At 37.8% G+C, this 26,353-nt stretch overlaps 1 protein-coding gene across 2 annotated transcripts in view; it reads right to left on the reverse strand.

Annotated features, from left to right (window-relative positions):
- Positions 1 to 24,030, reverse strand: part of LOC139721532 (SPATS2-like protein) — a 56,976-nt gene extending 32,946 nt beyond the window's left edge. The window contains exon 1 of one of the 2 annotated variants that reach the window (XM_071632858.1): positions 23,048 to 24,030. Coding sequence is in view for 1 of the 2 variants with exons in the window: in XM_071632850.1 (XP_071488951.1) it covers positions 10,730 to 10,754 (25 nt within the window). In the remaining variant the exon portion in view is untranslated. Of the gene's footprint in view, positions 1 to 10,729; positions 10,936 to 23,047 lie in introns of those variants that run through there. The other variant, XM_071632850.1, reaches the window with a different exon arrangement.
- Between the last annotated feature and the right edge of the window lie 2,323 nt (positions 24,031 to 26,353).

A 26,353-nucleotide genomic window follows, 5' to 3' on the forward strand; every position in this document is an offset into this window, starting at 1 on the left:
GATTGGAATTTCATTTAACCTACATAGGAAGGTAGCCCTTCTTAAAGACTTGTTAGGTGATCCGAGTATCCTCTCGGATCACCTATTGTATCTGTACGGATTCTTTCTTCTTCTTCTTCTTCTTTCTTTATTTCTCCCCAAAAGTTGTGCAGAGGTTAGCTCAGAAAGTACTATGCCTATCAAGTTCAAACTTATACCATGTATGTATCGTGTCCCAAAGACGGCAATCGAACTAAAATCAAAGTGATCAGTCGACCGTGACGTCACTATGACGTCATTATATGAAAACACATTCTCAATCATATCTCATTAATGGAATGAAGTTTTTCAATGAAATTCACGTCACATTTATTTCAAGTTATGCGCATTCTACTCATATTCTCAAAATTCACATTTTCTCTTGGTACGTGCGCGTACGCGCGCGTTGAAATATTTGTATGCTCAAATCGAGCTCAAATTTTTTTTGCACACGTTTCAGACCATTTAGAGCATTTTTTGAAAAATTGAAAAAATCGGACGGACGCGTGCGCGCGCGCGCATATACGCACGCACAGCTCATATGCAATAGAAATTTTCAGTTTTTTCACACGGATCGGATGTCCACAATGTCAAGGAATATTTCTATCAAGTTTCAAGTCGATCCGACTCAATATGACATCATACGGGCCCGTCAAATTCAAAATTCCGCGCGTGCGTCAATGGGGATACACTGTGCAACTATGCCAAAAAACCGCCAATTTTAAATCGGATTTTACTCGTCAGGATGGACGATGACCCCCCATTTTCTTGACATATTCTAAAAGCTGATGAGTTGTACATGTCATTTCATGGGTTGGCGATACTGAAAAAATGATTAAAAGATATCAAATTTCTTAATAAAGTAAACAAAGTAAATTTTCCAAATGACGTCATCAAATTTCAAATTCACTCGAGCGTATCTCACTTAAATTTCGCCAATTTTCACCCAGATTTCAGTATGTTGTAGCTTATGAAATGTTCTTTCATCAACGTGATAACAACATTTTGATTTGATAACGTCATCACCTCGTAAAAATGGATTGAAAGTATCCTTGTAAAATTTCACCAGTTTACGTGTTATCTCTATGGGAGTGCAGTTTTTCTGGCAGTGAAAATTGACATGACTCTCTTTTTCGAGCACTAGCTCACTTATGCTTCGGTGAATTTCTACCAGATTTTAGTATGTTGTAGCTGAGACTTTGGGCTATCGTAAGTGTGCCCTCCATTTTTTCATACAACGTTGGTATCACATCGAAAAACTTGGTTGAAAAATTGCATGTGGCTTCGATGCAGCGTCATTTTGCTTAATACACAGGGCCTATGGAGCATGAAATAGGTCATTGCATAGCGCATCCGACTCGTAATCCTAAGGTCCCTGGTTCGATGCTCACCCCTGCCAGTTTTTTTTTTTTTTTGAACACTTTTTTAGGTGATCCGAGTATCCACTCGGATCACCTATTGTATCTGTACGGATTCTTTCTTCTTCTTCTTCTTTCTTTATTTCTCCCCAAAAGTTGTGCAGAGGTTAGCTCAGAAAGTACTCTGCCTATCAATTTCAAACTTATACCATGTATGTATCGTGTCCCAAAGACGGCAATCGAACTAAAATCAAAGTGATCAGTCGACCGTGACGTCACTATGACGTCATTATATGAAAACACATTTTCAGTCATATCTCATTAATGGAATGAAGTTTTTCAATGAAATTTACGTCACATATATTTCAAGTTATGCGCATTCTACTCATATTCTCAAAATTCACATTTTCTCTTGGTACGTGCGCGTACGCGCGCGTTGAAATATTTGTATGCTCAAATCGAGCTCAAATTTTTTTTGCACACGTTTCAGACCATTTGGAGCATTTTTTGAAAAATTGAAAAAATCGGACGGACGCGTACGCGCGCGCGCATATACGCACGCACAGCTTATATGCAATAGAAATTTCCCGTTTTTTCACACGTATCGGCTGCCTGAAATGTCAAGGAATATTTCTACCAAGTTTCAAGTCAATCCGACTCAATATGACGTCATACGGGCCCGTCAAAGTTGAAATTCCGCGCGCGCGTCAATGGCGATATACAGTACAACTATGCCAAAAAACTGCCGATTTTAAATCCGATTTTACTCGTCAGGATGGACGGTGACCCCCCATATTCTATACATATTTTGAAAACTGATGAGTTGTACATGTCATTTCATGGGTTGGCAACGCTGACAAAATGATTAAAAGATATCAAATTTCTTAATAAAGTAAAAAAAGTAAATTTTCAAAATGACGTCATCAAATTTCAAGTTCATTCGAGCGTATCTCACTAGTCCTTTGTCAATTTTCACCCAGATTTCAGTATGATGTAGCTTATTTAATGTTCTTTCAAACATAAAATTACAGTGTTCTGATTGGATAACGGTATCACCTCGTAAAAATGGATTAAAAGTAATCTTGTCAAATTTGACCAGTTTACGTGTTATCTCTATGGGAGTGCAGTTTTTCTGGAAATGAAAATTGACATGACTATCTTTATCGAGCACTAGCTCACTTAAGCTTCGGTAAATTTCTCCCAGATTTTAATATGTTGTAGCTGAGACTTTACGCTACCGTGAGTGTGCCCTTTGTTTTTTCATACGATGTCAAAATCACGTCAAAAAATTGGGTTGAAATTCAGGCTTATCTTCGATGTATTGAGATATTTCTTTCTTTCTGCAACTTTCTTTGCAATAACTCAAGAAAAACGGCCTCTATCACTTCTATATTTTGCACATGTTTAGTTCATGTCACGTGAATTATTTCATAAAATAACAGCTACTTGATCGGACACCATCTTGGGTATGTAAATTAGGGTCAAAGGTCATAGGTGTTTCACCCTGTATCTTAGTGAATACATGTCTTATCTTTCCCATATTTTGCACACGCAAAGACCATGTTACAAGGATCATTTCACAAAATAATCACTATTTACTCAGATGCCATCTTGTCTGTGCAAATTGAGGTCAAAGGTCATATGTACTTCTTTTTGTATCTTCGTTATGACGTGTTATCTCTATGGGAGGGAATTTTCTTTAATGTGAAAATTGACATGATTGTCTCTATCGAGCACTAGCTCACTTACCCTTCGGTGAATTTCTCCCAGATTTTAATATATTGTAGCTGAGACTTTGCGCTATCGTTTTATTTCCTTCGTTTTTTCATACGATGTCGGAATTACGATAAAAAATTGGTTGAAATTAAAGCTTATCTTCTATGTATTGAGATATTTCTTTCTTTCTGCAACTTTCTTTGCAATAACTCGAGAAAAACACGCCCTATCACCCCCATATTTTCACATGTTTAGTTCATGTCTCGTACATTATTTCATAAAATAACAACTACTAGATCGGACAACATCTTGGGTATGTAAATTAGGGTCAAAGGTCATAAATGTTTCATCTTGTATCTTAGTGAATACCTGTCCTATCTTTCCCATATTTTTCACACGTATAGACGATGTCGCGAGAATCATTTCACAAAATAACCACTATTTCATCAGATGCAATCTTGGGAGTGCAAAGGTGGGTCAAAGGTCATATGTATTCATTGCTGTATCTTCGTTATTCAGTGTATACAGAATTTGGTACCAAAGATGGCAGATATGACTCCCTTTTCTAAATGAGAATGCAAACATCACACGGCCAATGTCTCTAAACACAGATGAAACTTGTATGGTCATGCCTATTGCGATCAGGACTCGAATCATTGATAAAAAAAAAATCGGATCACCTTAATTTGTCAGTGATGACAAATTACAATCTCTAGTTATAGTATAGAGTTTGACCTGGCTTGCCCTCCAATAAATAGTTAAAATCTTAAAAATTGCATGTCAATTGGTATTTTTACCAAAAATTTATAAATCTCATGTATTTTTTTTAAAATTCACTTTATATTCAACCCCCAAATAGTTTTGATTCACAAACTATATATTGTTGTTAACCATATCAACTTTGCATGGTGAAGTTTGACTACAGAGTTTTGTCATTATGGTGCAATTCATGAAAACAAAATTTTGCTTAAATTTACTTCAGGTGCCAGGGTTTTCCTTAAATTACACCAATAACTCTTCAGCTTTAAGGTCTGAAATGTTATTTTTTCAAAAATTTGAATACTTTCCAACAGGAATCAAACAGAATAATGAAAAAATATTTTGTTTGAAATTTTGACCCTCTGAGTACAAAAGTTACACCACTGATCGTAAAAAAGGCCTTATCCAAACACCGTTTTCAGTGCCACATCACATGAAGATGATCCCATCTAAATATTGAAATGCTTCTTTCATTAATTTTCAAGATAACGCATGTAAAAATAACACCTAAAAAGAAATTTGTATTGTTGATTGTATTTTGTGCTTTCACACTACACTCAGTAGCAATCTGTCAAGTTAGTAGAAAATTGACAATGAGTTTACAAAAAAAAAAAAAATACATAAGAAAACTGGCCCCCAGTTGGTCCTGACCCCAAGGAGAATACACTTGTACCCCTGGATATCTGCAATTGTCAAAATCAAAAGTGTGTTTACTCACACTGCATGTAAATTTATTCACAATATTTCTGGTTTTGTTTTTCTAATCTGGGAAGCCTGCAACCATACCCTAGGGGTATGGTGGTCATAACATACATTGTAGGTCAATGCAGAATATGCCAGAGTTATACATTTGGTGACATCTCTTTGACCATAATGTCTTTATTTTAAAAAAATGAAAATATGGATATTATTTCCAACTCCCCCACCCCCACCCCCCCCCCCCAAAAAAAAAACACTACAAATTTTTGCTAATTTCTGCAAAATACATGTAGTTCTTGAAACATTTTGCTACGAATCAAATGTGTGGGCTGATGATATCATCACTGCACAATTTTTTTTTTAGTGTACAACATAATGTTATAACTTCAAAATATTGCTTCTGAAAGTCAGATACAATGTATATAGGGCAAGACTGGGGTTTAATTGTGTTCAAACAAAACAAAAAGTCTAAATTTCTAGATTTTGTGTAGAAACTTTAGAATATGACACTTGTGAGGTGTTGACATCATCAACTCACTCATTTGCATATAGATATGTGCATAATGACTGTTCAAGAACTGTTTTGTGAAAAAAATGTAAGTAAAACTTTCCAATTTCATAACTTCTTCAATTTCTATCAGATTTTGATCAAATCTTTACTGTTGTGCATATAAAATTTTACCCTTTATCAGATTAATTCTCAACTGATCGGGAGTTCCCATTTTATATTCAGGCCTTGAGGTTCTCTGAAGGTGGGGGGGGGGGGGGCATGGTGCCCATTTAGACAAATTGAGATCCCATCATCCTAGGGAAGCTACACCCAGCCAAGTTCTGTGAAAATCTGTCATACAGTGTACATGTAGGTCTTCCCAGAAGCTGAACATCGTCTGTGTAAAAAGTTGACACCCAATGCACTATGTATGCACATTGGACATCAGACGATGAATGATCACAAAAGCTCACTTGAGCCTCTGGCTCTGGTGAGCTAAAAAAGACCACTAGGCAGGGCTTAGCACTAAATAATAGAAGTTAACCTAGTTTAACTGACACTAAGTTTAGTGTTTGTTGATAAAGTTTTCAACAATAAGGACAGATTCTAGCACGATGCACCAGGATGCCACTGACTCATCAGAGGGCTCCGCCTTGTGAGCATTCAGGTGGAACAATCACAATACCGGCAAATTTCCCATACAATTGTAACAGCACTGAACCTGTACAGTGCTGCCAAAATCACCTCGCCACAGCATCACAAGTCTCACAGTAAACCACTCTTTCTTGGATACATCAATGTAAGAACTTTACTTCTACCTCCAATGGATTGCACAGGATGCATTGTCCATCATACTTTGATTTGTACCAAACTTCAGACAGACACACACTTTACATTGTCCACTTTGTGCACTGCCAGTAGTCCAAGATAACTACACGTGTGTGCATGTAGTATGTAGTTTCTGATGTTACAATAAAAATATTAGGATAGTTCATAAGTCTTCAGTGTGCTAACTCATGTTTACAAAAGAAGAAAATTCAGACTGAGATCATGTCTTATGTCACACACTTTCTTCCTTTACATATGACTCTCTTTAATGGAATGACAAATTATAAATAAGTAATTTTCTACAATCCAACTGGGCAAAGCATGAACCCTATCAATGGTGATCTGTAGACTTCATGTCTAGACCCATCTTCACTCCTTGGATTGTTTGAGAGTTTACACAGACTGTGGGTCAAAAGAAGTCATATGGCCTAATAGAACTTAGAAGACAGTAACTTCATATCAATTGTACAATTGTCAAAAATACTTTTGTCCATGACTGAAATGCATTTTACATGTCTAGACAGCTCATCTTTAACAATTTGTGCACAACTCTGCATGTATTTGCACTTGTTACGATTTGCAATGTTTATTTTTTGATCAGATCAAACATTTTATTCTAAAGCCATATGCTTGATGACCCATACTGTCCTTATTTGTGGACACGTCATGATGATAACTGAAAAACTAAAAACTTTTAAAAACAAAAACAAAAACTTAGGAATAATTGTTCAGAGAGTCTGTCTATCATCGGTGCTACATGTACAGTGTATGAAAGCTCATCCTGGAAGTCATTCTAATGATAGGAATTATTTTGCCTTGATATTAGGGCGATACGCTTACCTAGAGAAATCAAGGAGGTTGAAGAGATGGAGTAACAACGGAGTTATTCCCTTTGATCTATGTTCGAAGCCGCCGTTCAAAAATATTTGAAGCATGTGCCAAACAGGATCTGCCGCGCCGATACGAAGACAATAATTAACTCGTGTCTCATTGCATAATCACCAGCCACTTTCAAAGGAAGATATGTCTTTGTGATGGTAATTACTTTTCGCTATCCCTTCTTATAAAAGGTAGGTGGTACAGACACGAGGATGCGCGAACAGAAATTGAGGGGAAAATGCTGAAATGAAGATGAAAATTACTCGACTGGGCATACCCGGGTGGAGTTATGAATTTTTGAAGTTTGTGCTCAGTCAAGGCTGGATGAGAAGACTACTATAGCTTGTGATGTCACATGTGTACAACGATATAAAGAAAGAATAAAGAGAATTCAACATATTTTCACTTTTCTCGCATAACAAAAGAACACTTGACTTCTCTCTTTCAGAAGGCAGGGGGAATAATCATTACCCTTAACATATGTCAATAATAAGTTGTTGGGTTATTGGGCGGTGAGTTGGCTCAGTCGGTAGCGCGTCTGCCTCACAATCACGCAGCCCGGGTTCAAACCCGAGTCTGGACTGAGCAATGTTGTGTGTATTAAAAACATACCGTCCCCTCTAGCAAGAGGCAAAACACTCTGTCCCTCGGATAGGACATAAAATGGAGGTCCCGTGTATGAGAGAGTCACAGCTCATGCACGTAAAAGATCCCGCTTCATTCATTCATCGCAAAGAGCAGGGTGTCTAACCCGGTGAAGTGGTCCCATCCCACATCCAACTGGACCCCATGGAAGACCAGCTTAGTGTAGCTGAATATGGGCTATCCAGCCATCTTTCACAGATGGAAAATGAACAACAACAAAACAAAAACAAAAAACAAAAAAAAAGTTGAAGAATGTGCACTTTATTCAAAAAGTGAAGTTTTGTGAAATTCTCTTTTTGTTTTCTTTATATCGTTGTACGCATACGACACCAGACACTGTAGTAACTGTAGTAGTCTTCTCATCCAGCAGTAACTGCACAGATACAAATGTACTTAAAAAATTCATAACTTTTGAATGGATTGTCCTATTTTCCCCAAACTTTCCCTTATGTGTTCTACTGTTGCATTCACTCAATCCACATGTATTAAGGTGGACTTGTCCTTTAATAACAAATTTGTGTAAACACAAATTTAAATACCCGGTACCTTGTTACGGTTTTGGAAATGATGACCAGACCATCGTTTATGAACATTGCCACAGTACATCAAAACCAAAAACAAGAACAAAACAGAATGTCAGCTAAAATTAAAATCGATGCAGATGTTCTTTGTCACTACTTCTTCCATACCACCGTATGTGCAGCAATTTCAGAAAATTTCTGAACAAACGACTTGACAAAACCATTATGTCAACGAAATTAATTCAGAGATGAACAGTAAAAAGGAACCCAAATTGGCAGAGCTCAAACTTCTTGCCACCTGAGGGAGGTAGAAGTAACCCAAAACTGGGTTCATAATGATCCGTGGGTTAGGGACTGTATCTTCACTGAGAGATCCATTCATTACACAGCGTTGTTCAGAATGACAATAAGAGGTGTGGGGTATGCCTCTTTCAATGGCTCCTATTCGCTCAATGACTGCAAGGCATCACTGCGTCACTGGAGCTCAGGATTTTTGTGGAGTGAAAACAGAAAAAAAAAAATCCAACACTAGGCATATTCAAAGACACACTGAAAAAGCGTGATTTAAATCACAATTCAAATCACACTTTTTTATGCTCCAGTTCACACTAAGTGTCCAAGAAAAAGAAAAGTTGCACTGTTTCGTGAAGAGAAAGCAAGATCGAAATCGCACCGGTTCAAGTGAAGGCAAATTGGGCATGCCGAGTCCTGGCATTTCACATTAAAATGATCGCGACGATTCAGTAAAAAGCACGACTATTTTTTGAGAAACGTCACACTTTTAGTGGTGCACAAGTCACGATTTTAGGCTCACTTGAAGTACAGTGTAATAGTCGTGACTATTCTGTCCACATACATTTTTTTTTTTTAAGGTTTGGGAGTGGCAATTCAAAGCGTGACCCAAAAAAGTGTGACATTTGGTTGCTGTGTGAATCTGCCTAATGTACTGTTTTTTGAAGGATATGCAGCCTACTATTGTATGTTTCATATCTAATTCATACCCGTTGCGCACTTGCTCATTTCCACCCCAGATTGATCCCATGGTCTTGAAAAGACGTTTTTCTACAAGTTTATCTCCGTACCCCCCCCCCCCTCCCCATTCTTCCTTCATTTTTTTTTAACTACCTTTGCTGGCACATTGCGCATCAGTGATATGATGCATGAAAGTTGCAATACTTTCAGCCTTTGGACAAGGGTGTTTCGCTGTGTAGTGATCGGTTGTATGGAGCAGTTGTCGTTCTCACATACGTTGTATTCCTCTTGACTGAATCATAGACTTAGTCATAAATTTGGACAGAATTGGACTAGCGGCTAGACCCTAGACCTAGTAGTAGAAATCTATTGGAGGAAGCAACTGTTCAACATATTCTGTTGTCGATATCATTTGGATCTAGTCATCGACACACTAGCAATTTTTAGTACTAAAGATGGAATTTAGGCACAATACTACGAGACCCGAAATCCTATTATTATCTGCAGCCTGAACGCTTCCTGCTCGAGCTGGTTGCAGTTTATACAGTATCTGAGCTACAAATTACTGTATACACCGAATATTTCATGAGGTTTTTATTTTCGCAAATTTTGCGAGTCAGATGCTATTCGGGAAATTAAAAACACGCGAAAATATTGAGTCTGATCCCGATTGGTGATATGGATGTGACGTACTGTACATGCACACGTGTACATTTCTCCATTCAGTACAGGACTCCAAAATCGCGAATTTTACCACTCGCGAAATTGTTGGGAGTTCCCGAATCGCGAAAATTTACAGTTGTAGACTTGTGAAATTTATGGCGCATGCACGTCTTACCTCTCTTAACAGTACTTCGTAATTTAGCACTAAGTAAACTCAAACTAAAAGCAGTTCAGTTGATCTTGAATGAAGGAATAGAATAGGTCTGTATTGCATCCGTTATGATCTGGTGGACATTGACTGGCAGCAATACCTACAAAAGTCAACATCTTCCACAAGAGGGCATGATTCCTGCTTCAGGACACCATTATGCACCAATCTGGTGTATAGCTCATCCTCCTTCCCCGGAACTAACAGAGACTGGAACCACCTACCAGCAAACCCAGCTGACTCACCCTCCCTCGAGGCATTCAAGTCCTTCTTGAGGGAGACGTACAGAGTAACTGCAGCTCATGTATGAAATTATGGATTTTTACTTGCACTCCATGTTGGTCTATATATTTTGTAAATACTGTATGGTACACTACTTGTGGAATTTGACTGGTGGAGCACACATACGGCTGCACACTCTCACACACTACAGTGCGTAATCTTCAGGCATGAAGCTGCACTTAACGGAAGAAGAAGAAGAAAGTCTTACTCTAGTCGACACCACTAAGTCTAACTTCATGTTAAGTTAGACCCTAACGACAGTAACGTTACGAATTGGCCGAGTCTATTTCGTATTTGGTGTGGTAATCTATGTCTATTTGTTACACCTCCCGAGTCCTGGTGAAATTTACCCCACAGTAGACCCAGTTACTACTAGAACATGAACACTATAGCCTGCATTAGTTCAAAAAGGGTCAATGAAAGGACACTGTACTTATTCACCGAAACGGCGAAAGCCATCCACCCACCGAGCCGTGACTACCGCACCGGGCCACAACGGTGGTCGACCCTCAAACTTCCCCGCCCCGCAGACTTGTCACAGCCTGACACTGGATGGTGATAGTGGTACACTGATTGATTGAAACGTTACGCATGCAAGGCCCAGCATTTAGTTGTTTAATAACCTGAGCTGAACCACGGTATTTACGAAAGGGAATTGCCTACTTAATAAATTCGCAGGTGATGACCTTACCCCGAGAAGCGTTCTTTCGCGGCATTCTGTTTCCAAGTACCTCGATCAGTAAATTTCAGAGAGATCCCTTCTTTCCGCAGATATTTCTGCAGGGCACTTTTCTGGTAAAATAGGTATCCAATCCTCACGTTGATCATGCATACATACAATGTACACACGTAGATGCTAGGTTTACGTTTACCGGTACATATTGGGATCGATCTCTTGGCCGATCCTATCCTTGTACGTGCGATGGTTGGATGGTGAAAGCGTTGTGTGACATAAGTACTATACGCGAATGCGAGCGCCCAAACCAAAGAGAGCGTAGTTTTTGCTGCAAACGCACGAAGCTAGCTCGCGCTCTCTGATCCTTGATTCTACCGCATCCATGCATTTGCAAGAGCTCGCACGTGCCGTACGTAGCTCACAGGCCCTACACAATCAGTGCTGCCAGTGCCGAGCAGCAGACTTATAGTGCCCTTTTAGTCCTAATTGATTTTAGAGAAATCAAGGCCTAGTTGTGATACAAAACAAAACAAAAAACAAGGACATTTGTAGAAACTAGAAATAAAGTGGATTTGTTACGTATCACATTTTTGCAAATGGCACAATTTCAAGGGATAGTACACTTCTCTTAAGATGGGATTCAAGTTTTAACTTGTTTAACTTTTTTTTTAATTAAAAGTTTCTTTGATGAAAATCGATTTTGAAATATGGCTGGGATATCCAAAATAAAGTAAAAGAAAGAGGTCCTAATAAAAGTAAATGGGCCATCACATTTTGACGCTCTCTATCTAGAAATGTTAGATGGTTTCTCTTTTCCTCTCCCTATATCTTTATTAATTTCTGCTCGCGTTTTCCCTGCACAAGAAGTAGAGCACGAGCTATGAGGACATTCAGCAACATTTCTTTTTATCTCGCTGTAAAGTAGTCTTTTGCTTTATTCAAAACGCATTTCCCTTTTAATCAATAAGATATAACATAACATTCGAAAAACTAATAACTGAGCAACATAACAATATAACAGATGACACATCATCTTTAACACTCTGTTTATTATACACAAAAGTGTAAGCATATAGTCACACCAAGTTTGAAATTTTTATCTCCTATGACGACCAGGGATGACATCTCAGCGTTTTGTATCCAGTGGAAAAGGCGCTCTAAAAATATCAACTATTATCATTGTTTGTTTGTTTTTTGAATCATTTAAAATGGAAAATCATCATGAAAAGCATGGCTTGTGTTTTTATGACTTACTCTAGAGAGAAAAGGGTCACGAATTACAATTAAACATTAAAAGAATGGTGAGTAAAACACCATTTATCTGCATTCAACTTCACATTAGTGATGCAGACACATTACTGACGGAAGGGGTAAGATCATATATAAAACATTAGGAAAGGAGAGAGGGGAGAGATGGAGAGGAATTTAGGGGGCAATGATCTTGTTACATTAATATGAAACGAGATATGTGTATGGTGTATGTGCTCAGTTTCCGGTCATATCCTTATATGATAACAAAAATCATCATCATCATCATCATCATCATGATAATTATGATATGAGATGATATCTATCTATTTCTGGAATATTGCATTACCATCGTCATCATAACAAAATGAATGGTAATAATGATAAAAACAGTAATAATGATACTAATAGCAACAATGATAACAATAATAATAATGATAATAATAATAATAATAATAATAATAATAATAATAATAATAATAATAATAATAACAAGAAGAAGAATGATGGTGATGATAACAATAACTATTTAGTTATAATCATAAATGAAAGGAATGGTGCATGAGATAGCAATTTGGTGTATTAAATCAAGCTATGCTTGTAGCGGGTTTTTTTTCTATAAGAACTTCATGATATCAATTTGATCACAGCCCTAGTTCTACAAGGAGGAAAAAGGAGATTCGTTTGGTTTATTTCCCTTTTATAACCTTTTGCTGCATTTCGTCGATTGACCAAAAACGTTATCGGTACATTGTATATTAGTAAATCGCGGTCCCACCTGCCACCTCCTGCGTCATATTGATCGTAAAGTTTCGTTATTAGGGCGCCCTCTTCAATGATATATCGACAATGCGACCATTACTAGTATTCTTTCCATGCACAATATAATCGTGTGTAGTTGTACAAGAGAATCAGAAATTGATTCCTCTTATTGTAAAATTTGGAAATAAATCATCAAATATACGATACAGATGTAATTCGATTTCTGATGTTATTAAGTCGTTTGCAGTATAGATCGGATCACCGCGTCTTATTCAAAGGGATAGTTTACAGTATTGGTGGAGATGAGGATTGAGCTTTTAACTTTTTGCGAGATACCAAGAAACTACTAATAAAATATTACGGAGCGACCCGTTCTATGAGGAATTCAAAGTTTATACAACTCGGTTTCGAAATAGCTGGGATATCCAAAAGCAAAGTCAAGCAAAGCTACCCTAAAAGCAGGTGGGTTCCACTTTTTTTTTTACGATTGCTCTGTTTTGGATATCTCGGCCATTTCAAAACCAATTTTCATCGAATAAACGTTGAATCCCATTTAGAACTGCATGCTCTTCCATATTTCATATAAGAGATTTCTCATTATTTCTCTCTCTCTTTCTCTCTCTCTCTCTCTCTCTCTCTCACTCACACACACACACACACACACACACGCACACACACACACACACACATAAAATGTTAGATACATGAGGTTATGTCTTGACCAAAATAATAATAATCCCTTTAAGCGATGGCGACAATAGCCCTGCTGGTTACGAAGAGGGTGGTGCTACCAGACTACACTTTCACCTCCCTGCAGCACTAAAAACATTGTGTGACCACATTATTGATCTCACTGCAGTATGTCGCACATTTTGTACAAATTGATTACTAAGTATTCAGTGACCGATCCAGGTGGGGGCGCACCGGGCGTGTGCCTTCTCTTTATTTTCTGTTAAAAGAAAATAAATAGAAAGAAAAATGGGGGTGCTCGCCCCCCCCCCCTTTATGTACCGGCGCCTCCCCTTTGCGGAATTCCTAGATTCGCCCCTGTTTTTCTTTACCCGTAGCAATTTCAAGTCTGTTTCATACGATAGATTTGATTTTAAAAAATATTTAAAAAACGTTGTCTCATACTGCAGCCTATACAGACTGAAGCCATGTGTGTGAAGTGAATTTAGGTCATAGAAAATCTCTCTAGACTCGACTTAAAGGAGCACACAAGACGAAAGTTTACCATACTTTATTTTGATAGACATTAACGAATGGTTTTTTTATTGCAATCTATGAGTTTTGAAATGAAATTAAAAAACGGGATTATTCCTTTTCAGCCAAAAGGGCAAATAAGACGTGGTGTACAAATCATATATACAGAAGTAAAGGCTTGATTAGCACAATAAATTAGCCGTACGTCTGATTGGATCGACGATAGAGAGAGAGGGGGGGGTGGGGGGCGGAGAGTGGAGCACTGGGTGATTATGCTGCATTGTAATACCATGTTGCCGGCAGCCACAGCAGCCACGTTTCAGGCCATCGTGGCCAAATCGGGATGGACGTGAAACGACGCGATGAGACGGGATGGGCAAACGTGAAAAGCCGTGCATTGTCGTGGATGCCATGTCAGATCTTTAAACTGTCAAAAAAAAAAAAAGAGGCGGCCCGTCACGGGACACGACGGAAAATATTGATAGTCTATAGCCCGACCAGACGTTGGGAGAACAGCGTCTGACAGCTATCGTTCACCGATTCGGGGACTGAACAAAGAAGACAGAATTTCGGAGTAAAACATGCAGGAGAATGTCTCATCTACCCACTGCGCACTACGTTTCGGGCAAACGGGGCTGCCGTGGTCGCAGGGAACATGGTGTAAACGCAGCTCTACGAAGACTGGGGACTAGGTTGCTTTGCATCCTATATCATGTTTGAGTTAGCATCCCCCACCATAATCTCCCAAGACAGTAAAACATGTTCAATATAGAGTCATCTGCGTCATGATTGTATAGGTAAATTGAACGAATGGCAAATAGCATGATGCGCGCCAAATGTTGTGCATTGATTTTCTTCTCTTCCTTTTTTTTCGGCTGATCTAGCCAGTTTCGGCTTTTAGCTGACGAAGGCAAATACAAGAGTTATTTGGTTAGCTATTGGAGAACATCTCATGCATTTCGCTCGACAGACACACAGGTTCTAGTCAGGCAACTTAAATATCTTATTATACTTATGGCTAAAAGCAATACTACACCAATTTTGTCCAAGTCTAATGAAATATTCAATAAATCCTTAACATCGCTTGTTTAAGTCAGTATAATCGTGACTTTAAAGATACTAAAGTAAACTACAATGGTAATTTGCAAGCGAAATTCTTTCATTCATATTCTTACATGTATAAGGACTTCAGCACGGAAGATTTGAGTTTTTGTTTATTAATCAGTTATCTGGGATGTAATACTAATCTATATTTCATTTCATTACCAAAATAACACTAAAACCGAAATTTTTCTAACACCAATCATTATGATCGGATAGATAAGATCAAATTCTTGATTCAATTGATGTAAGATCTATGTTACAGTATAATTATTTTTTCTCGTTGTATCTTGGAAGAAGGAATGGTAAATGGGGCTATGGAGGCATAATTTACACCCAGTATAACATGAGCAAAACTTACAAAAGTTACCAGATCAGCAGTCCCAAGTCTACAGGATTCCACACCAGTCATGGCATGTATACAGCAACACATCACTGCATACATGCATGGCGCCCCCTTCCCCATCATAATGTTAACGAATAAGAAATAAATAAGTTGGTAGTAATGGAAGGTGACATTGTAAGACACGTTAGCTTGATGTATGTTTTCCATATCAAGCAAATTTTATACGATAAATACATAACAAATTTTCTCCTTCAACGTCAAAATTTAATAGTTACATTCGAGGCGAAAAGAAATTGATCCATAACACTGCAATGTCAAAGAAAGTATCATTGAGTCGACTCAGCCATCATGGGTGAGCAAAATGAAAACAACAGCAAACAAACAATGCAAAATCCTGATCACTTTATACACATCATGTTCTCCACATGAAGCGAAAGTCATGAACTGACCTTTGACCTTACTCCGCATACAGTCAGACAGTAAAGCAATCTAAGTCCCAGGGAACTTGACTTTAGTCTGACCTTGGTCTGCCCTTCCTATAGTTACTCTATGGTCGCCTGAAATCTGCCCTCAAAGCAATTCTGGTAGAATGTATACAAAGAAGTGGGCTCCAACTTGAGGGGTATATTTTGAGGGGTATATTTTGAGGGGTTTATGAAATGAATTCATATTGGGTGATTATTCAATTAAATAAATTCTCTGACTTTGCATCTTCGTGTAAAACACTGAGTAAGCTCAAGATGTTGGAAATATATATAGATGGCTCATGCAGTTAATCACTATTTTCAGAGATTTGCCACTTGATATTCAGGATCTCATTCATCTGCAAGCCAATTTTGCGTAATCTTTTCCGTCATAATTATGTTTGGTTTGTTTGTTTTGTGTGTGTGTGTGTGTGTGTGTGTGTGTGTGTGTGTGTGTGTGGATCATAAGTCTATCTGTTTGTTTTTGTTGTTTTTATAGAAAGATTATGACTATATGCATGCAATAGAATGTGTTTTCTCTTTGCGGATGTGAAACCATTCAACAATAGGTGTCATTTTTTAAATTTATATTTCCTTTGTTCTGGGATAATGAACGTTTTAGAACTTCACGAAACGTTATAAAACATATATTGCTCACTACAATAGCGAGATTATACCAGCATTATAATAATTAGAGTATAAAATCTTGCTGTTATACAAAGGAATGCTCAGTAAGTAAAATGAATCCGAGTTATTCGGGTTAACTTTTCATTATGTTGTTATCGTCGATGTTTTTTCTATCCAATACTTAACGATTCATCTCTAAAGTGCACCATTTGTTTCACTATTACGGCGCGGAGAAGTATATACCGAGGTCATAATCATTCACGATGGTACACATTCCGAAGATAGTACTATAGTCCTAGACCACTTGTTGTTGTGTGATCCAGCGGTGATAATTTACATTCGCCTTCAGACTTCGTGGTCTTCATTGTTCAGTCCTCTGTCTTACTAAGTTTACATAATAATCCTTACTTACACAACAATCAGACAGAACTTAATCAATCGTCTCGACTTCTTGATTTTTTAGAGCTTTTTGCTCTTCGCACGTAATTATCATCACTTTATCTCCAACAGACAGGGAGAGAGAGAGAGAAAGAAAGAAAGAAAGAAGGAAAGAAGGAGAGTGGGAGAGGAGAATTAGTGAGACATACTAACTGCAAATTTGAAATGTTAGTGGCCTGAAACAAAATGAAACGGATTTGTTGCCCGATCGGGCCAGCAAAAGAAACAGCTAGTGTATAAAATTTGGGGGCCCAATATCAATTTTATTGGTCCTGATGGGTCACCAGGCCACCACTGATGTCAAGTCCTATATAATACTACTAGTTTAACTGACTTAATCTGACCTCCGTGAAAACAGTCACTTATAGTAAGATATCTTCACTGTTTGATTGATTCGCTCATATAGTAAACGTACGACGAAATTGACAGTGAAATTTGGCCTAACGATCATAAACACGTAAAGCAATGTGTTCCATCTGGAGCCGTTTCCTCTCATAATGTAAAATTATCGTTCAAACTTGTTTTCTTGTCCAACAGGCTGTGTATAATGAGTGTTCAATTTCATTTTCTCTGTCTTAATTACGCCTAAATGCCTTCATAGTCATGCGAGACAACAAGCTTATTATGCCTTCCATCAGTTAGGCCAAACTTAAGGTCAGTTATCATTTTGGCCACCGCATGTAGTTCTGACTATAAAGACACAATGCAATTGCATGTTAAAGATGTTGGCAAATACTGACATAAAAACTGTAAGCCCTATGGTTTTCGTCTGAAATTTTCTTCGGCTATAGAAAAACCAATAATGGGTTTCGTTTTAAAAAATCAATGTCAAGTTGCACGCTACATGTAGAATTGGATGGGTCAAACTTACGCGAGTTCTGGGTAGTCTCCGCCATAATGATCCAAGGTGTAGGCCTACGTCCACTTCTCGAATAGACAAACTGAATCTTTCTCATGTAAAAGAGCAACTCAGCTTGAGGTTTGATACACACTTCACTACAATCTACGTAAACCCACCAACGAATTTATCTCAAAACTATACTATTTATAGAGAGATGAAAGTGACATTCAGAGCCCTCTTTGATGGCAACCTTGTGAAAAGACGTTGGTTTGTTCGGTTTGGTTTGGTTAACTCCTATAACACCCATATCAACGGGCATGACGGTATACATGCCCCTATTCAATAAGATGCTGAACACATGAAGATGCAAATACCGATAGAAAAGGACTTAAGAAAGATCTCTCAAGAATCCTTGAGCCTTGGAAACAATGCACCGGGATTTGTTGGTTACAAGACCTTAACCGTTTTACTTCCGTTGAAGAAAAGCGTCAGTCCAGTGGTCTCAAACAACTGCAACTAACAATATCAATGACTTAATCACTGCCACAATCTCTGTGAAGTTATCTACACTTATCACTTGTTATTGATTTGAGATTTATGTCGAGAAATAACCTTTGAACCTGATCAAATCTTCAAGGAGCGATTGTCAGCTAGATGCTTGTTGTCCGGCGGTTGTCAAAATGAGGCTGGGAATGCACTTTGTTTGCTTTTTGGGGTCACACAAATGTGTGTTTAGTAAATATTACAATCAGCCTTGACGATGCTATCGGTAGAGTGTGTCATCGAATGGTTGATAGCGCATCGAGTCAAACACAGTGTATGTCACGAAAACACGCTGCTGCTATTCAACATCCTTATCGTATCATTGTAGAAATACGTAATTAATGATAACAATAATTTTCATACCCATTGTTGCACAAGGTCTATCGTTTTTCAACGTACCCTTCAATGGACTTGTGAGGTACCGTATCATCTGCATTGCATGTGATTAATCTGAAAGTGATGATGACGAATTAAGAAACTTGGGCAGGCGGGCTGTAATGGATTTCACTTTAGTGTAGGGCAGTACAAGGTTAGAGTTCTCGCAGCGACAGAGACTGTCAAAACAATACCAGTTGCACCGTATACGAGTATCACCGCCTCGTCCAGCCCCCTCCCGTTATCAAGACCCTGCCTGTGCCATCCAATGCTGGAAGCACATCTGTACACTATTGATCGTTTTACTTCAGGTCACAAAACTTTGATCACAGAGCAGTACTGTTTTTGTGATTTCAATCTTTCACGTCAATACTGCTTTTCTATTGGATACTGACATTGTGAAATAAGTTTTTGTTGGTTGATTGACAATTTATGATTGAAAATGTCGTCATTGAATAAATAATGTATAAGTGAAAATATTATCCTAATCAATACTGGATCTATCACTGGAAATGATATTAGATACATTAAAGCATAATTATAGATATAATTTGTAATATAAAGTATCTCAAGAACTCTTGTATCATGCATGATTCCGTATCATTAGTCTGTGTTTTAGAGATTTTTGTGTTGTTATCAGTATATCACTTGAAACGAGTAACATTTTCATGTTTACTTTTTTTTTGTATGTTTCTGCAGCAGCACCTGTAGAGAGTATATCATATTCCGTATGATTTCCTATAAACATTAAGTAAAGAAAGTAAATAATTAAAACAAATCTGCTCGATAAACTAAAGATTTACTGTGTCATGTGTTTGATTTCCATGTTGACCGAATTTACCATTAAGGTCAATCGTTTATATATAAAACAAAAGACAAAAATGCTTATCAATCTACCTCGAAGGAAAAAAACAGAACTTTTTGTTTTCTCTACACATGCCACAAAACAACACTAACAACACCTTAATATCTCCGCGCTCCAGTGCAGACATATAACACAGACTTTGATAATCATTGTTTTCAATGTATAAAACTTGTAGTGGGCCTACACAGCTCTGTGTCATTTGTAAATTTGTGGTTGTCGCTATTCCTGGTACACCACCTGCCTAATGTATCAAAATTTGTTGGTTTTAACTTTGCTATAATCCAATTTTCTACAAAATTTGCGTTGTAGGAAATATTAAATATCATTGGCAGTAGCGGATCGAGAGGGGGCGTCCCGGGCGCCCCCCCCCCCCTCTATTTTCTTCGGACCTTTTTCTTTCTTTTTTTTTTTTTTTTTTTAATGGATATTTCCACTGGATCGGTATAATGTAGTCGATTTCAAGGGCTAGTCAAAATCATATTGCAACTGTCATAGCCTTTGTGTTTGCACAAAATAATGCCTCTCTGTCGCATTGCAATACTATTTCCGGAATTCCAAGCAGGGCTGGAAAGTTGCCACACTTGTAATCGGGAGTTGCCGTGTAGTGACCAGTGTGGAGACGTCCGACATAATTTTCCTCCGAAATTTTGTGGTTTTTGTAACATGCGTTTGTCCGCCTCTATAATAGCAAATATATTGCAAGTAACAGATCGCGAGAGAAAGAGCCAACGATGTTCATGAACGTATATATCCCCGAGATTATTCTTCACTCAAAGATGAAGTCCCTATATCTTGTGTAATGTGCACAGCATAATCATTCTGGTCTGCATTGGTCATGTACGTGTTTTCTGAAATCTGGGCCTATATAAGTCAGATATATATGTATTTAAATATAAACTTACTTTAACACGTTCTCTTAAATTCAGGGGCATATCCAGGGCGCCCCAATTTTCGCCTAGGAAATTTTTCCACCGAATTATCAAGGAGCAAAATACGTATTCTTAATCATACAGTCGACCCCACTCTGCGTGTGCCATAGTATCATATAACACAATAAAGCATAACTATAATATGACTGAATGGGATTATACGGTAATAAATCTAAAGCGGGGCATTCTCAATATAGCTTTCCTCCAATCCCGTGATAATTCAAATTCAAATTCAAACTTCATTTTCACTTTTTTTTCTTCAACAGAATGTACAAGAAATAATATTACGAATTTGACATGCGAGTCGTTGAAAATAACACCAGACAGGATTATCAACGCATTGTACAGCAAAACTTCCTTGATTGAGGTTGTAAATCATGCACGTCATAATAATACATTTCGGTGCACATTTGTTATCAAAACTTAACTGAAGTACCTCACCTGTAAACAACAAAAAGTATACTCTGGCGGTATATAAAACCTCAGACTTGTACAGGCAGTAAACGGAACTCAATCATGATAGTGCAGATCGAGCTTTAAACGTATAGGCCTATTCCTTATCTGTTATGTATAATGAAGTAATGAAATTCCACTATTTCGTCTGTTCTTCGTTTGTCTTGCATGAATAAACTTTCCATATTTTCATCTAAAAAAAATAAAGCTCATGATTGACCCCCAAACCTGGTAGGAATAGCCTTACCAGGCAGAATGCAATCAATATACAGGATTTTTGAACATTTAAGAAATAGGGCCTACAGTGTCGATTGGCGTGCTATAGTAAACATGGATTCAAGATGTAGAAAAGCATCAAATTGGAAGCCTATATGACTTCATTGTTTAAACAAGTTGTAATTTCATTTTTTAAAAAAACAATGAAATGACAACGCTTTCTTAACTTTGTATACCGAAGACTAGCCTAGGTTTATTTTACAGAAAGGATGACAAAGCAATAAAAACATAATTTTCTGCTACTTATAAAATTATACAATATGGACTGGGTATCAAAGCTCTTGGCACTATTTTCTAGCGTTCTGTTAATGACCCTATTTAGTTATTATTGGGGTATAGTCTTAATTAGCCTCTGTATCCTAAAAAGTGCGTAGTAAAAGCTGACTATCTTATATGCCTGAACATGTTAAAATAAATACTATAAATACAGTTTCATCCTTGTTGTAAAGTTAAGATATACACGATGAGAGACTTTGAAAGTAAACAATTAAAAAAAAAAAACAAGCTGCTCTATGGTGAGAATCCCCTTGTAAGAAATTATCACTTTGAGGTTGTGCACAATGACTGGATTATTGATGATTTTATTATTGAACGGCGATTCATTGTTCATCAAAATACTGAAAGTCCGATATCTTAAGTTATACCACGACTCTTAATGTCGAAAATCACTTACTTGATATTTCCAGTAGACCTTGGTGTTAGAATAAAACCTTCAGTAAATAGTTTTGTGTCATGATGACATTTGTTCATCTAAGTCTTTTGATGCCGGTTGACGGGATCATCAAAACTTTGACATCACAGTGTCTGTATTCCAAATAGACGTAGTAAAGTTGTATCTATACTATATATATATATATATATATATATATATATATATATATATATGTGTGTGTGTGTGTGTGTGCATGTGTGTGTGTGTGTATGTGTGTGCGTGTGTGTGTGTGCATAATATCCATTATCTTCCACCAGCAATGGATCCTTGCTTGTCCCTCACTGAATTTGTCTTGTTGAATACACGATTTTGAGTCATTGCATTTCTGCCCTTGTCAATTTTTCAGCAAGACATGAGAGCGCCCGGAGCATTATCATGATCACATACACCAATACAACATTAACCGAACAAAGTGTTAGTTGTTTCACATTACTCTTGTAATGCTAATGTGGAATGTATTATTTCGGATTGAATAAACACCTTTCGCTTCTGTATCTATACGATGTAACTGCGTTTTCGAGTGACTTCAACAGCCTTCAGGCTGAGACCAAGCGATGAACGTTTATGGGCTACTAATGCAATTCGAAAGGTTAAAGGAAGTTCAACGTGATAAATTTTGACAGTTGAAGGGGCTAATCTTCATTGAAATAACACAGACACAAACTGAAATTCTCTGTCACTAGTCACGTGATCACATCCTGTCTGAAACAGACGCAACACATTACAACGTCTGCAAAATTCGTAAATTTGTGGTGTGTGACAGGCATTTTCTGTGAGTGAGAAGAATTTTCGTCTTTATGTGTTCTCATTCATTTCCTAAACCCCCGCTCACCTGTCTGGTCTAAGCCTATTATCTTACTAGTAACTCTGTAAACACACAATGATAACAAATGATTATCTCTATTTTTATGGTCATCAGCATACAAAACATCTACATGACAGACTATTCAAAAGTTCATGTCTTTCATAGGGTACGGAGTACTTTCAGACTGCATTAATGACGAAGGAAGCTTTAGTCGTTACAATTGCTAAAGGTATAATCTTTTCACATTTTTGGAAACAAATCTTTTCAGCAGCATCATTATTTAGCGACTATGTACCATAATTATATAGTGGAATACTAAGCAGATAATTGATATGTCAAACTCACCACAGTTTTTCCTACAGCCTTGAATACTTTCTCTCACGATGAAAGGCGGTTAGGCTATGATGTAGTCACTCCAAGTGGTATACCAATGTGTATTCTGTGACATGAGAAGTGATCAAAGCTTCTCCATTCACAAAACTGCTCAGCTTCCCGGCAGAGCAGACGATCAGATATGTTTTGGTGTTTGAGACGGCGACGATGAGCGTAGGCGGGAAGACAGTCGGTCAGATCAGACAAGGAAAGAGTAAGTTTCGAGCAGCGCAAAGGGATTGTCTGGGAGTCTGTGACTTCAAGGGAGACGATTACTATATGCCGCATTCGAAACTCAGACAACACAGGTCAACTTTTTAGGTTTGGAATGTCATAAGTCATAGTCCTCATAACTCTAACTCCAAGCGTATGGTATAGTCTGATCTCAAAAACTTTTTTTGGTAATAAATGGTGCAATTTTCAAGACTGATGACCTTGAGACATCGTTGAACTGCAGTCGTCACTTACGGAACAGGACTAAATTCGTAGATAGATCGCTGCCCTCTCAACCTAGATCGAGCGCTATAGATTATGATGGTCATGAAAAGGTTGAGATAAACCCATTCATATTATGGTGGAGATGATACACTGCTGAGGTGCCTTTGAACTGTGCTGCCGACAATCATGAAGCTAGAAGAAATAATTGTGAAGAGCTGTCAGACAAACTTGCGTAGTATTGTTCATAGTACAGGTCTCTAATAGTGCACTCGCGCGATATCTTGACGGAAGAGAAACTTGACTGGTAGCAATATATGAAACAGCTGACGAGGCTCTTCCAACTGCCTCCGTATGCAACTTCTCTGCGTGATGTCTGTAGACGGACCAGAATTTAACGCTCTTTGCTCCAATCCTCGACTGTCGAGGTTAGGGAGGGGCCATTCTCTGCAGAACGTGAAGGAAACCATGGCAACTACACCAAATCGATAACAGTAGTATACGCACTTGATTACACACACAGACACACTGTGTCACACACACATATTGAATCTAAAGTGAGGTTTGAGAGAGAGAAAATGATGCTTCGGAGGGAGCAGAAAACGATCAGAATCAGGAACCACGCCAGCTGTCATTTCCCTTCACAATCTGTTTGGTCTATATAGATCTATTGTACACACGATCGATCTGGTTGCTAGAAGTAAACATTATATCAAAAGTGGTTTCCGTTGAAGTTTGTTCCTTGTTAAAGTGATTTTATTCTTTTTTCCATTCTCGGTGAATCGTCTTCATTTCTTGATCTGCTTGGGAGAGGTCGGACATCCCGTCTTGAGGGCCAGGAGTTTGAGTTAATTGATTCTTAAGTATACACATCTCATCGTGTCTTGCGTTCCATGAGTATGACACCGATAACAACTGAATGTAACTCGAAGATAACCCGTGATTAATATTGTCTACAGATGAAATGACGCCTCTTTATAAAGCTGAGTATTGAGCACAATTAGTAATCAATGTCCCTCATTTCGCAAGGCCGTCAGTATTCCAACACGCGTGTAAATATCCGTAAGCAGAACTTTGTAAGGATTTGTGAACATGATTTATGTATATCATCGCAGGGATGTAACAAAAAAAAAATATGTTTGTTTGTTTGTTTGTTTGGGGTTTTTTTGTAATCTGTGACTTTCGTTGTTTAATGTCGATATATATATAATATATGTATTGTATGCGTCTTTGCTTCTCATCGTAAAAGAAAAAAAAACGAAAGAAAAACAAACTTTATATTCTTATCCAAATCCAACATGTTACATCAAGCCATTCATGATAATGTACTGGCACAGGAATTATGACAAAGTTCAAATCATCCGAGTTTGAACATGAAAAACGCCGGTAATATTGAAATCATAATGACCTGCCAAACAATTCGAAGAAATGTAGGCTATATGGAGCCAACGCCATGGCAATGCCATTGGTGGCGTGTTGGTACTTAGACACGCCATCCTCAGCTTTTTCATGAACAATCATCGATCAACCAACCTAGAGTGTTAATACGTCATGATTTCCAATATGCACTTTTCGTCCGTCTGTCTGTCTGTATGTATGTTTGTTTGACTCTATCCTCCCCCCCCCCCCCCTCTCTCTCTCTCTCTATCTCCCTCTCTCGTATAATGTCTGCTACTCCAAGTAAACAGCGGCAAACAACGAGCAAACGTCCTGGCAAAAGCATGCACTCACATAAACATTAATAATAGCAGTCAGTATTCCTGACCAGCTATGATCACCATGCATGTTAATGAAACGAGAAAATTAACACCTGACTATGGATATGTGACCATGGTTTCATTGCTGTCACAAATTGTTGATTCTTCTCTCAAACTAGAGATGTGAGACACACTGACAACGTGGATGACAGCTTGTTTACTTTAATTACTTACTGAAGTCTAAACCCGTGCTACTGACGCAAACAAGATTTGCTTGTTCATGTCATTGAGTTTTCCCCATAGTAGCCCTAATACAATGTAGTTGTTTATTATCATTCACTATTATTATTATTATTATCATTATTATTATTATTATTATCATTATTATTATTATTGTCGTCGTCATCATCATCGTTGTTAATATTATCATCTTTGGTAATCGTAATGATAATAATAACGTGTATACTGTTTAATTGTTATAACGTATACATCATAACAATTATGACGTATATGTCTTATGAACAACTTTGGGAATACAGTCCTTGAAATAATGATGGGTCAGAAAAATATAATGACCCTTTTCGCCATCAGATTGTTTGTTTGTGGAACCTCATCTTTAACGATGGTCACCTCATGGTAAGTACGGGATATGTCTGCCACCTTTGCTGAGGTATGCTGACTCAATCTCATCCGTCGGAAAGAAATCTGCAGGCAGACAACATGCAGATGTCACCAGGAAAAGAAGGAGTTACTTCTCATTCTCTCAAATTTCTTTGCAAAAAGTCATCGCCCAAGTTCTGTAAATTGTCTCTTATGTCAAATATTTTAAGACATTCTGATTTTTTTTCTGGGGGGGGGGGGGGAGGGGGTTGTTTTGTTTTGTTTTGTCTTGCCTTGTCTTGTCTTTTCTGGTGTAAAGTGCCTTGAGCATTCAATCAGAATAGAAAATGGGGCTATAGAAATTGTATGTTTATGTGTTATCATTATCTGTCATTTTGTTTTGTTTTGTTTTGTTCTGTTTTTTGCTGATCCTCCATGTATAGGGCCTATATAATGTATATATTTTTTATGAAGAGCTCGCTTCCAAAAGGCGCTAAATCCGTAATTTTCAATGGATTTAGCGCCTTTTGGAAGCAAGCTCTTCATA

The sequence above is a fragment of the Diadema antillarum genome, unplaced genomic scaffold, assembly GCF_040938485.1.
Source record: "Diadema antillarum isolate AM-2024a unplaced genomic scaffold, OU_Dant_1.0 scf00000013, whole genome shotgun sequence".
Taxonomy (NCBI): Eukaryota; Metazoa; Echinodermata; class Echinoidea; order Diadematoida; family Diadematidae; genus Diadema; species Diadema antillarum.